Below are 12,557 nucleotides of genomic sequence, written 5' to 3'. Positions count from 1 at the left end.
TTTAAGTATGCCACAAAATCTCAAACAATTAATTGCAGTGACCGTAAACCAAAAATAACCAATACGTACTTACGAGTACAGCGAAATACTCAGTTAAACACAAATCCGGATGGTGATCTACATTAAAATGGTTCAGCAGTATCAGGCCTTCCATGACGTTGTAACCGCGTTCTCCGACCAAATTACGTTTGTTACAAAAACTAATTTTATATTTTACCTGTGAGCAATTCAAGTAACTGACACCTATGTATAATACTGAAAGTGCTGGCCTTTTGCAGACTCCAGCCTTCACGGGAAATTCTATTTAGGGAGACAAATTCAGGATTCAAGAAAGGACACCACTGCCAATTTTACTTCCAAAGGTAACTTATTTATATTAACATTCCAGATTCTGTACCAAATGGCGGCGAATGAAACCTCGCAATAGGGGATCTGAAGAAGGGGTTAATTCTTGCGCATGGCTTTCCTGTCAGGGAAATAAATTTCATATGGTGGCTTATCGTCTTCGATAACCCAAACGCTACCACTGCTTCCATCCTCGAGTACGTCTCGTATCCCATCCCCCACGTTCTTCGACCTAAGAACAGTATTCAAATAAATGTCGTTCCATTGATACCTACGATTGGGATGGGGAGGTTACAAATGTTTCGAGCGCCGCTTCCTTAAGACGTGGAGTAAGTTCGTTTGAGATCGAGCTTACGAAATGGTCCGTGGCGGTAAGCGAAGTGCTCGTTAGACCAAGACATACGGTAACAACGCGTACCATGTTGTAGTCATAATAGATCGGGTTTCCTAAGGCACGACCGAGTTCCAAGACAAAGCTTTTCGATCCAGAATAGACGGGGCAATAGTAGACGGTGGTTAATGCAGCAATCGATGAAACATTTATTATTACACCACCTCTCCCTCCTTTAGCTGTGCTCATGTATTTGAATCCCAGCATGGTGCCATGCACAACGCCAACCTGCAACGGATATTACCACCTTTTCATCTTCAGTTCACTTACAATATTAGTGTTGATTGTATCATTTCGGTTGTTTTCATTGAAAACTCCGGCGTTATTGACAACGATGTCTAGGCCTCTCCAATGGTCCAGGGAAACCTTAAAGACATCTGCAAGGGAACAATATGCTTTTTAGTATATGGTTGGTGACCATACCCCTACAGATATAAAGCAACTGTACATTGTAGGAAAACTGCTGGCAAGGTTCCTGAAAATGGAACCCAAACTGTGGATTGTTGCTTAATCTCTGGTTTGTATAAGTAAATCCCAGTTCCACCAGCAATAGCGATATTATAGAATGCCCTCGGTTAAAATTCGTGGATTATTGAACTATTAGATTCCAGGGCCCCTTCCAGCAGCCAAATTTCAGGCGAATTTTACCTTCGAATATGTTTCCGTTTGAAACATCCGCCGCTAAAAATATCACCCTACCGTAGCCGTACTTCGCGTTGAACGATTTTGCTGTACTTCTTCCTTTCGCGACGTTCTCGTCGACTAATGTCACTCCCTGTAGTGCATTTTCATGTTACAATTGACGGCAAACATCTCGCTTACCCTAACTCCCGCCTGCAGAAGAGCATCAATGGTCGCGTACCCGATTCCCTGAGCGCCACCCGTTACCAACGCTATCTTTCCCTCGATATTGAATATCGTTTCGGCGCCAGCGGCTGTCGTGAGGAGAAAGAAAAACTGCAATTGTAACATTGCTATGAACGTCACGCTTATAATGTGTTATTTGTCTGATTTATCACGATGGTTGACCTTAAAACAAGGCTGCATGTGAGAAAATTATTCTATTACGCTATATTATCTTGATTGACGAAGGTTTTGAGAAACGTCTAAAATATCTAGACATCTTACTTTAATGGTTAGGGCATCTGTTTATTCACAGGATGATGCCGACTAGGGCAGCACTTGGACACATCAAAACCCCACGGTCTCCCTTTCCTTCGCGATTAAGGGTCTCTAATCAAGGCGTCACAATTGCAGATCACTTCCCTACAAGTCCAATCTTGTGCAGGTGGCAGTTGACCATCCAGTGCCCCGTGGGAAACCCGATGATCTTCCTAATCTGTTCTCTATTCCGGTTTAGAAGCTTAAAAGGTTCAAACTTGCACCACATAGATGTCCGTTAACCTAGCAGACCAAGGTCAGCAGAACACAATCAAACATATTGCATAATTAGGTGCTAATTAGGTGCTAATTAAGTGCCCTATTCCCGAATTAAATGATCCTTTTTTTTTCATTATTACATTTTCTGCCAGGTTCATATGAACTCAGAAGAGCAGTACCTTAAAAACCCAAGAAAATGAAAAGTGAACTAACTCTAATTAGGTGCTAATTAAGTGCCCTGTTCCCGAATTAAATGCTCCTTTTTTTAAATTATGACACGTTCTGCCAGGTTCATATGAACTCAGCAGAGCACTATCTTAAAAACCCAAGAAAATGAAAAGTGAACTAACTATAATTAGGTGCTAATTAGGTGCTAATTAAGTGTCCTATTCCCGAATTAAATGCCCCTTATTTTTAAATTATGAACCTGGCAGAACATGTAATAATTTTTAAAAAAAGGAGCATTTAATTCGGGGATAGGGCACTTAATTAGCACCTAATTAGCACCTAATTATAATTAGTTCACTTTTAATTTTCTTGGTTTTTTGAGGTAGTGCTCTGATGGTTCATATGCACCTGGCAGAACATGTAATAATTTTTTTTAAAAAGGAGCATTTAATTCGGGAATAGGGCACTTAATTAGCACCTAATTAGCACCTAATTATAGTTAGTTCACTTTTCATTTTTTTGGGTTTTAAAGGTAGTGCTCTGCTGAGTTCATATGAACCTGGAGGAACATGTAATAATTTAAAAAAAGGAGCATTTAATTCGGGGATAGGGCACTTAATTAGCACCTAATTATAGCTAGTTCACTTTTCATTTTCTTGGTTTTTTGAGGTAGTGTTCTGCTGAGTTCATATGAACCTGGCAAAACATGTAATAATTTAAAAAAAAGAGCATTTAATTCGGGAATAGGGCACTTAATTAGCACCTAATTATGCCATATGTCTGATTGTGTTCTGCTGACCTTGCTCTGCTGGATTCATGGACATTCTCACTGAAACCTTTGGAAATTCCGTTAAGGATTATTGAACATATTTGAAAGCTCTTAAAATCCTGAACGATTCTTAAAGTTCAGAGGTTCTTAAAATTGTTAGAAAACCCACAAACCCTTAAAGAGATGAGATAGGGAATCTTAAAAATTGTATAAGCTTTTTGAATGCTCTTAGATCTTTGAGATTTCTATAGGAATTTGGCCCCCACTTGTCCTAAGCAAACACTTTCCTTTTTGAATGGGCAAATTCATATCTGCCTCCCAATTATACAAATAATTACAGAGAGACTGATTGCGGATAGAATGCTCCATGAGTAGGTACCTTCATTTGCGCCCCGCTGTTTTTCAGTTATTCCAAATAGAACATACCATACTGCTCCGCCCCCTCCCATTTATTACATTTGACATATTTTCTAGTGATCGTTTGAGCCTCGCAAAAACTCTATACTTCCCCCCCCCCCACCATTTTTCATATTTGACGCTTTTTCTAGAGATCGTTTGCGCCGCCCCCGCATACCTTTGTTTGTGCCCCCGCCGAAATACAAAATCCCATACTGCCCATCCCCATTTTTAAAATTTGTACTGTTTTTAGTGATCGTTTGTGCTTTTGTACCTTGAGTAGTTTCGTTTGCGCCTGTGGCGTTTTCCAATTAGTCCACATAGAAAATTCCATACTGTCCTCCCACTTTTCAAATAAGATGCTCTTTTTCTATTGTTCGTTGGCGCTAGGTTTGCGCCCCGAATACCTTCGTTTGCGCCCCCACCGTTCAGTATGTGTAGTATTTGGAATAACTAAAAAACGGTACGGGCGCAAACGAATGTATTCGAGTTGCAAACCAAGCGTAACCGATCACTAAAAGAAACGTACAATTTCAAAAAAATAGGGGGACACTATGGAATTTTGTATTTGGACTAACGGAAATCAACGGGATGTGCCCCCCCCCCCCCAACTTGATTCGATCGTAATTTTGAAACTGGCCCAAACAAAATGCCATCATGTGAAAACGGGCACATACAATGCGCAATCCATTTAAGTGTTTACTTTAGTTGTCTCTCTTTGTACCTTGGTCACTATCACGAAATGACTCGTATATTCGTACGAATGAAAACCTCGTATACTGGGAGGTATTCCTCCGGTGATATGTTTTTACTTAAAGCGCTGAGAAGAATTCTCGTGATGCTTTCAAAAGGGACCATCGGAACTTCTTTTCTTGATGAGTATTCCGTGTTCCACAGCATCGTGGCGTTAAGTGTGCTGTAAGTGATAGTTTGAATTACTTGACAAATTGAGCAAGCCTAAAGCATACGGAAATGTATCATTCAAGGGCAGTTTAAGGGTTGTTTATACATTATTTAAACATAATCTATTAACGAAATAAAAATGTTCACTGTATTACGAAAGTTACAACCCCTGCATTCTAAGTGCGCTGTAAGTGATAGCTTGAATTACTTGAAAAATTGAGCAAGCTTAAAGCATGCGAAAATTGATTATTCAAGGGCAGTTTAAGGGTTGTTTATACATTATTTGTCAATGATAGAAATTTACATTTCAATTATTTTTATTATAGGAACAATGTGCACTATTGAATTGTTTACATTGAAGTGAGTTATTGTAAAACATTAGTATAACTAATCTAATTATAATTTCTGACCTGTCAATGATAGAAATTTACATTTTAATTATTTTTATTATAGGAACAATGTGCACTATTAAATTGTTTACATTGAAGTAAACAACGTGACGGTATCATATCACCTTATGCGCATACCTGGATCTACATATATTTGATAGAGGGGAAATTCAAATTACAATTGAGGGTTCTGACATTATTTGAACATAATCTATTAAAAAAATAAAAATGTTCACTGTATTACGAAAGTTACAACGCCCGCATTCTAAGTATGCTGTAAGTGATAGTTTGAATTACTTGAAAAATTGAGCAAGCTTAAAGCATACGGAAATTTGTTATTCAAGGGCAGTTTAAGGGTTATTTATACATTATTTAAAAATAATTTATTAACGAAATAAAAATGTTCACTGTATTACGAAAGTTACAAGCCCCGCATTCTAAGTACGCTGTAAGTGATAGTTTGAATTACTGGAAAAATTGAGCAAGCTTAAAACATACAGAAATTTATTATTCAAGGGCAGTTAAAGGCTTGTTTATACATTATTTAAACATAATCTATTAAAGAAATAAAAATTTTCATTATATAACGAAAGTTACAACCCCCGCATTCTAAGTATGCTGTAAGTGATAGTTTGAATAACTTGAAAAATTGAGCAAGCTTAAAGCATACGGAAATTTATTATTCAAGGGCAGTTAAAGGGTTGTTTATACATTATTTAAACATAATCTATTAACGTAATAAAAATGTTCACTGTATTATGAAAGTTACAACCCCCGCATTCTAAGTACGCGGTAAGTGATAGTTTGAATTACTTAAAAAATTGAGCAAGCTTAAGGCATACGGAAATTTATTATTCAAGGGCAGTTTAAGGGTTGTCTATATATTATTTAAGCATAATATATCAAAGAAATAAAAATTTTCATTATATAACGAAAGTTACAACCCCCGCATTCTAAGTATGCTGTAAGTGATGGTTTGAATAACTTGAAAAATTGAGCAAGCTTAAAGCATACGGAAATTTATTATTCAAGGGCAGTTAAAGGGTTGTTTATACATTATTTAAACATAATCTATTAAAGAAATAAAAATTTTCATTATATAACGAAAGTTACAACCCCCGCATTCTAAGTATGCTGTAAGTGATGGTTTGAATAACTTGAAAAATTGAGCAAGCTTAAAGCATACGGAAATTTATTATTCAAGGGCAGTTTAAGGGTTATTTATACATTATTTAAACATAATCTATTAACGAAATAAAAAGGTTCACTGTATTATGAAAGTTACAACCCCCGCATTCTAAGTACGCTGTAAGAGATAGTTTGAATTACTTGAAAAATTGAGCAAGCTTAAAGCATACGGAAATTGATTATTCAAGGGCAGTTTAACGGTTGTTTATACATTATTTAAACGTAATCTAACAAAGAAATAAAAATGTTCACTGTATTACGAAAGTTACAACTTCCGCATTCTAAGTATGTTGTAAGTAATAGTTTGAATAGCTTGAAAACTTAAAGCATACGGAAATTTATTATTCAAGGGCAGTTTAAGGGATGATGATGATATGTCAAAGAAATAGCAATGTACCCCCGCAATATAAAAGTTATGCACGGGTAGTATGAATTATTAAAAAAATTGCGTAAGTTTAATGCAGACGGAAATTCATTATTAAAGCTTTAGCTACCCTAACGCAATTCAATTCCAAACCATAAATTGGAGGCACCCTAAAAGCCAACCAACAAAATCTCATAAAAACACTCCTACACCTACGTTCCTTAATTACTAATCAAATTGAAAATGTTTAAGCGCTTTAGCGGGCTCCCGTTACAATTCTTGAGCGTAAAATATTCATAAGAATTTTAACTAGGGGCGTAAAACAATGAATATGCGTTTTGATCGGCTTACGAATGCGCAAACGGCGATGGAAGGTGGAGGTATAGAATTTAGGAGATCGAGGAGATTGGTCAAGGTATTCCTGGGAATACTGGAGAAGTCTAGGAAATCTGAGAAGTAGACAGATAGTGGATTAGAAAGGCTAAACCTAGACATATAGATTAAAGATAATGAAAGGTCTAAGACTACAAGAGATAGAGAGAATGGTAGGAGAGGAAGGCTAACAAGAACTACATACACAAAAAGTGTGTGGGGACACTAGATACGCTAGAACGGTGAACTAGAGAAACTACACACGTTAAAAAAGACTGAAGGAGCAGCAGGACCAAATATTACAAAACTGATCAACATCCAAGAATTCAAAGGTATCATAGAGTCCCGATGGTCGTTATGTATTTAAACTTGTAAGGATGTTACATTTTATCAATACACAGTGAACTGCATCGGCGCCGCAACGCTGGTTTCGGGTGAAATTTAAGAACACCGACGCTCCTACTTTTCCTGAGCTTGACCAAACCCTCATCTTCAGAGCCAAGATATGGACGCGTTAGATAATACGCGCAAATTCCTATTTCTGTTCTGCCACCATCTATCTCTCTGCATAACAGGTCGGAAATATGAGCACGTCCAATACATAACTTACCCGAAGAAGAATACTTGTGGGAGCAACCGTCGTCTGAGGTATAGATGGATTAGGAAACATAGAGGTACGCAGCTGATGACGGTGTGAATACTTAAAATGGACGCATGCGCGTCTCTAGGAGTTAACCAATCGGTAGTATCCTGAAATGATAACGGTCGTACTCTACTGAAGGTGTATAAATGACACCTTAAGGTGCAGCTCACAGTACAGGAGGCAAGATTTTACACAATGCAACCACACCATCCAGATGTGGTGTAGGTAAGTGAACCATAGTTGAAGCGAAATCTCCTAAGAAACCTATTTCATTAGAGTTACACGGATTAGACTTACTCTTAGCACAAACCACTTCAAAGGTGTTCCATGGGTCGTTCTACTGTGGAAGGAAATATGAAGGTATAGGAAGACGCATATTAGGAATATGACGCTGGGAAAAGCGCTGATGGGGTGCACGTCAAGTTGCAATGGAAGCAGACAGTCTTTTAAAAATGTACACATCTGAGAAATTTTGCATTTTTTATTTTGACATGATTGACGTAATGTATCTACGTTTTTTTTTAATATCTGGTTGGAGCTAGGAAGTTCTGTCAGGAATTTGGCACCTGGATACAATTGTTGAAGAGAACTTCGGATTCGTGGGTTTATTTACTAAATTCTTCTCTCGTGGGTTAGTACGTATGGACCTCCCTTCCGTAATTTTACTTTCTAGGTTAGCTCAAATAAAAACAACTGCCAATCGCGAAAACAAGAAGCGGCTACGTTTCAACGTCTACCAAAAAACCAAACAACGATTAACGTCCACCACCAAATAGCAATAAGTGTCTTCCTCTGCTATTTAAGACATGCTTCCATCTCTCAGTTTCCGCTTCCGTTTTACTTGAGTTTGCGTCTTCGAAATTACACAGCTTGTTTTCTTATTGGCGAAGCCTTATTATCTTGAAACTAATTAGCTTAGGCAGCGATAACAAATTTCTTATCGCAACAGCGGGATTTAAATGGGATAACTTTAACAAATGATTTCACGTAGATATTTCCTTATCTTTCCAAATACTAAATTCTGATTGAATTTATGTATTCAAGTCAGGTCCTACAAATTGGGAATATATTAACAAACAAGAAGACACAGTATTCCCATTAGAGACACCATCGCATCAGTGAAAAATAGTGATGCTAAAGATATACGGGATATATGGAATGAGTATTGAAGTGCAGTGATCGAGCAGGTATCAATCAACAAATAATTTAAAAAAAAAAACAACAAGGTATAAACAATTACGAATTTTCTGGTGCAAAAGCGCAAAACCATTTCGACATTCTTTTTCGTTTGCCAATCCTACGTGTGGACACTTGCTAAATTAAAAGAAAACGCGGTTTTTTACGAGATCTGAGTGCCGAGATCTCAAACCCTCATACGGATGGAACAACCTACTTAAAAATTCAATGCTATAATTGCATTGAATTGACTCGATTACTTTTTGAATAGTGTTAGAATTGCCATTCGCTAGTTAACTCAATTTCCATCTACCTAATTTCAGAAGAGCAAAATTGTCGGGACAAATTTAAACGGCTCCATTAATAAAACGAAATGTTATATCCAGGTGCAACATCTCCAATCTGCCATATTTAAACTTCCGTTAGCGGGGGCTTAAACTTTTGTTATTTTAAACTGCAAAAAACTCAAAAATACTTTAATTTGTAATTGTTAGGTAAAATTGTTTATTTTTACGAGGCAAGTTCTACTTTACTAGCCCTTTTGTTATAATAGACGAGAGGCGTCCAATGAAAAAGATGTTTCGCACGGATCTTGTATTTGTTTGTGGAAGTAACAATAACAAACTGAAACCGATATTTACGTATATTTAGGTTATTTGTAAACTAACCAGAAGGTATGGACAATATTTTTGTAACAGAATGCTAATTGCCCTGCGTCTCTTAATTTTCTTTTTCAGTTTTACTTAATTGCGTCTCAGTTGAAACATGCAAACCAGAATCGAAAAGTCCTTAATACGCTCGTTGTGTGCTGATTTGTGCACCAACTACCACATTTTGTGAGTTATTACCATTGAATAAAAAATAGTGTTTTTATTCAATGGTAATAGTGTTTTTATTCAATGGTAATTCAATGGTTATTACGAATACAACGATGTATGGTTTCAACAGGATGGTGCACCGGCGCACAACGCCCTAATCGTGCAAGAAAACATATCGGACAAGTTTTCCATTTTGTAGAAAATTAGTGCGAGAAGTATTCTGGAAGGATTTAGGGCGTTGTGCGCGGGTGCACCATCTTGTTGGAACCAACAGTTTCCAATTTTTGTTTTTTTTATGCCGTACACTGTCGTCTCTTCATGTAGTTTCTTGATCCTGTTCTTTAACCTCCTGTCAATTTTACCATCTTCCATCTTCTTCTGTACTTTTCCCTTTCCACTCTGTCATACCATAAGATCTCCATCTTCTAGGGAAGGTAGGAGTAAATGAGTGCGTTCGATGCGGAGTGAATGTGTCGATGTATCATATATTGATTGAGTGCCTCCACACCGAAAGGCTGAGAAGAGAGTTAAATCTTCCTAATAATCTTAAAAGTATTTTTGAAGATACAACTGATGCTGTCAATAGATTACTGTTATTTCTAAGTAGAAGTGGTATTTTAAGGAAAGTATAATTATTACAGAAAACACAAAAATTTATTAAATAATAGCTAATAGCGAATAATTAATAAATGCTAAATAAATAAATTTAAAAAAAAACGTCCTTTTTTCCAAATCTTTTCCACCAATCTGTGTTCCCCTCTATCTTCAACATCCTCTTCGCTTCCATTTCTCTTTCCAGTCTTTCGCTCAGTATCATTGCTAGATTCTATAAACCGTAGTCACCTATAATTTGCCACATAATCTTTGTTCCCTCTTTTGAAAATCGGCACCTTTACCTACCTCATCCTTCCTTTCTTCGGGTTACCACCCTCCTGCATTGTTTATTACATTTCTCATTCTTTCCTCGACCCTATCTGTGGCCTCGTTACTTATCTCATCTCTCCCTGCCGCTTTCTCTTTCTTTGGTATTTTTAATTGCTGCTCGACCTCCTCTCTTGCTATCTCATCTTCTCCCCCTACCTCTTCCATAGCCTCTTCACCCTTTCTGTTTCTCCATCTCTTTTCTTACATGATCTTGATTTTGTACCTTGTGTTCCTTCTATACATTTTCCTTTAATTCCTGTTGCATTAACCCCCTCCCCCCATGTTAGCCTCTTCTCGCCCCGTTCATCTAGCACACTTCCTATTATTTCCTTCATTCTTACCCTGTTGTATATTGTTATCATTCTCATTTTCTTCCCCACCACTTCTACTCGTCCGACCGGTATTCCTTCCTCCGCTTTCGTTTCCTCCTTCATTCCTTTTTTACCCCTGTTAATATACATATCTCCTTCTGCTCATATACTTTCGCAAATTGGTTCTTCCATACATGCTCACTCGGTATCCTGTTCTTTATTTTCTTCTATCCATGATTCTACCATCTCTTACAAACTCTTACAATTGAGCGTCTTTAAAAAAGCTACCCCCGATACATTTCAAAATATCATCTTACCTATTTTTATTTTGTTATCCTTTCTTTTGTTGTCTATGTTTGTATGTACACCCCCTCTCCCCTCTCTCTCTTTCACGATTTTCTCTTTTACTGTTAATTTCTTCCTCTAAGCTCCGCCCTGTCCTTTTCCGTTCTTTTCCTTCGTTCTCACTAATCCTTTTTTCTTTGGTAGTGTATTCCAAATCTTCTGCCATTAGTTTCCTATATTAATTTCCTTTTTTTAGCGCATTTTTGCAAATTTATTTGTAAAAAGTAGCTTTTAATCTCACTTTGGCTGGCTGGCTGGCTGGATGGCAGCAAATGTGGGCGCGTATAACTCTTGTAGAAAGGCAACGGGTGTACATGTATCTACAAGTCCGTGTAATTTGTAAACCAGGGCTACATGATGTGGAGTTGGCTACATCTGGGCGTCATCCTCGAACGTAATTTACTAACGTGAAGGTTTTTCAGTTTTTTCCTATCTTCTACTACAGTTTTGGTGCGATTCTTTTCAAATTTGTTCCGTCGGAAAGATGTAAACGCGCACAACTCCTGCGTGGCCGAATTTTGTTTTTTGTCCTACGGGCGAAATTAACGATCTTTTGCAGGGCGCGCGCGCGTCTTCGATAGGTAGTCAACTTCGGGCGCCTTTTACCTTCCGTTGTCACGCGGTTTAACGTTTCGTAAATCTTCCTGATGGTGGAGTCAAATCTTTAAACGCGAATTGCGAGAAAATGGGGATTCGGAAGTGGGTCCCCGACACGATCTGCCTGATGGTGGAGTCAAATCTTCAAACGCGCATTGAAAGGGAACGGGACATCGGAAGTGGATACCGACAAAGAGAATATGGTAGCCCCCGACACGATCTTACTGATGGTGGAGTCAAATCTTCAAACGCGAATTGCGGGTGAACGAAACGTCGGAAGTGGGTACCAACAAAAGGAATGTGGTAGCCCCCGACACGATCTTAGTGATGGCGGAGTCAAATCTTCAAACGCGAATTGCGGATGAACGGGACATCGGAAGTGGGTACCGTCAAAGGGAATGTGGTAGCCTTCGACAAGATCTTTTATTGATGGTGGAGTCAACACTGGCTATTAAAATACTGATCTGCCACACAAAAATGCGCTGAAGTCCCTTCGATCTCACACGAGGACTTTGATAATTTTTTCATTGCAATACGGTTTTTTACCTATAACTTTTGATGTGCAGAAGCGATCTTCCGAAGAATTCCTCCGCCTTTGGAGTGATTTTTTATTTCCTAAAGGGTGTCCCGAAACTGTACCCCCTCGTGCTCCCTCGCAGATGGATGGATTCCGCCTCATGCATACCCTCAAAGGCGGTCCAAGGGGGGGGGGGGGCCATTGTCCATTTGTTTCATCAATTTTGTTCGATCTCATTTCCATTATGCGAGATTTCTTTTATTTTTTTCCGTGTTGGGACAAAGTTCGGGTTTGGGCCTCTCCCTTTACCAAATCCTGGGACCCCCACTGCATACCCTAGACTTTTGTTTCGCGTTGGGGTAAGCAATTATATGGATAAATTTGAATGTGCTTTTCTGTTGCACATCCTTTACTATGACTTCTTAAATGCTTTAATGGTGGACTGCACCCCTTGAATCCCGTTGTAAGTGGATGAGATCGTATTTTGTTGTGTTGTGTTGAGGAAAGCAATCTTATGGCCAAGGTAAAGTGTTTTTATCGGTTTTTTGCTGTTTATACGGA

General features: G+C 38.1%; 2 protein-coding genes across 3 annotated transcripts; both read right to left on the bottom strand.

Moving 5' to 3' along the window:
• Window positions 1-324: 324 nt before the first annotated feature.
• LOC116181112 (15-hydroxyprostaglandin dehydrogenase [NAD(+)]-like) lies at window positions 325-2,032 on the bottom strand. 2 transcript variants are annotated; one of them, XM_031501387.1, is made up of 5 exons: window positions 1,559-2,032; window positions 1,385-1,511; window positions 1,007-1,113; window positions 764-964; window positions 325-577 (listed from the first exon to the last, which is right to left on the bottom strand). In XM_031501387.1, exons 1-5 carry the CDS (start codon window positions 1,706-1,708, stop codon window positions 521-523), a joined length of 642 nt encoding a protein of 213 aa, XP_031357247.1. In that variant the 5' UTR covers window positions 1,709-2,032; the 3' UTR covers window positions 325-520. The 2 variants fall into 2 exon arrangements, with proteins under 2 accessions (XP_031357247.1, XP_031357246.1); XM_031501386.1 differs by having other exon boundaries at window positions 621-964; window positions 1,559-2,024.
• Window positions 2,033-7,014: 4,982 nt separating this feature from the next.
• On the bottom strand, window positions 7,015-8,254 carry LOC116181113. The gene is made up of 4 exons (XM_031501389.1): window positions 7,606-8,254; window positions 7,462-7,563; window positions 7,276-7,415; window positions 7,015-7,229 (listed from the first exon to the last, which is right to left on the bottom strand). The coding sequence occupies exons 1-4, from the start codon at window positions 7,768-7,770 to the stop codon at window positions 7,046-7,048; spliced, it is 591 nt and encodes a 196-aa protein (XP_031357249.1). The 5' UTR covers window positions 7,771-8,254; the 3' UTR covers window positions 7,015-7,045.
• Between the last annotated feature and the right edge of the window lie 4,303 nt (window positions 8,255-12,557).

Source organism: Photinus pyralis, unplaced genomic scaffold (assembly GCF_008802855.1).
Source record: "Photinus pyralis isolate 1611_PpyrPB1 unplaced genomic scaffold, Ppyr1.3 Ppyr1.4_LG9, whole genome shotgun sequence".
Classification (NCBI taxonomy): domain Eukaryota; kingdom Metazoa; phylum Arthropoda; class Insecta; order Coleoptera; family Lampyridae; genus Photinus; species Photinus pyralis.
This window is presented reverse-complemented; position numbering and strand designations above follow the sequence as displayed.

Bases quoted from the DNA above. Each gene is read 5' to 3' on its own strand.
- LOC116181113 (XM_031501389.1), bottom strand. From the start codon at position 7,770: ATGTGTACATTTTTAAAAGACTGTCTGCTTCCATTGCAACTTGACGTG. The intron at 7,564-7,605 runs GTAAGTCTAATC...TAGGTTTCTTAG, and splicing joins TGAAGTGGTTTGTGCTAAGA to GAGATTTCGCTTCAACTATG. The intron at 7,416-7,461 runs GTGTCATTTATA...TTATCATTTCAG, and splicing joins ACTGTGAGCTGCACCTTAAG to GATACTACCGATTGGTTAAC.
- LOC116181112 (XM_031501386.1), bottom strand. From the start codon at position 1,708: ATGTTACAATTGCAGTTTTTCTTTCTCCTCACGACAGCCGCTGGCGCC. The intron at 1,114-1,384 runs GTAAAATTCGCC...GTTCCCTTGCAG, and splicing joins AAACGGAAACATATTCGAAG to ATGTCTTTAAGGTTTCCCTG. The intron at 965-1,006 runs GTAAGTGAACTG...TATCCGTTGCAG, and splicing joins ATACAATCAACACTAATATT to GTTGGCGTTGTGCATGGCAC.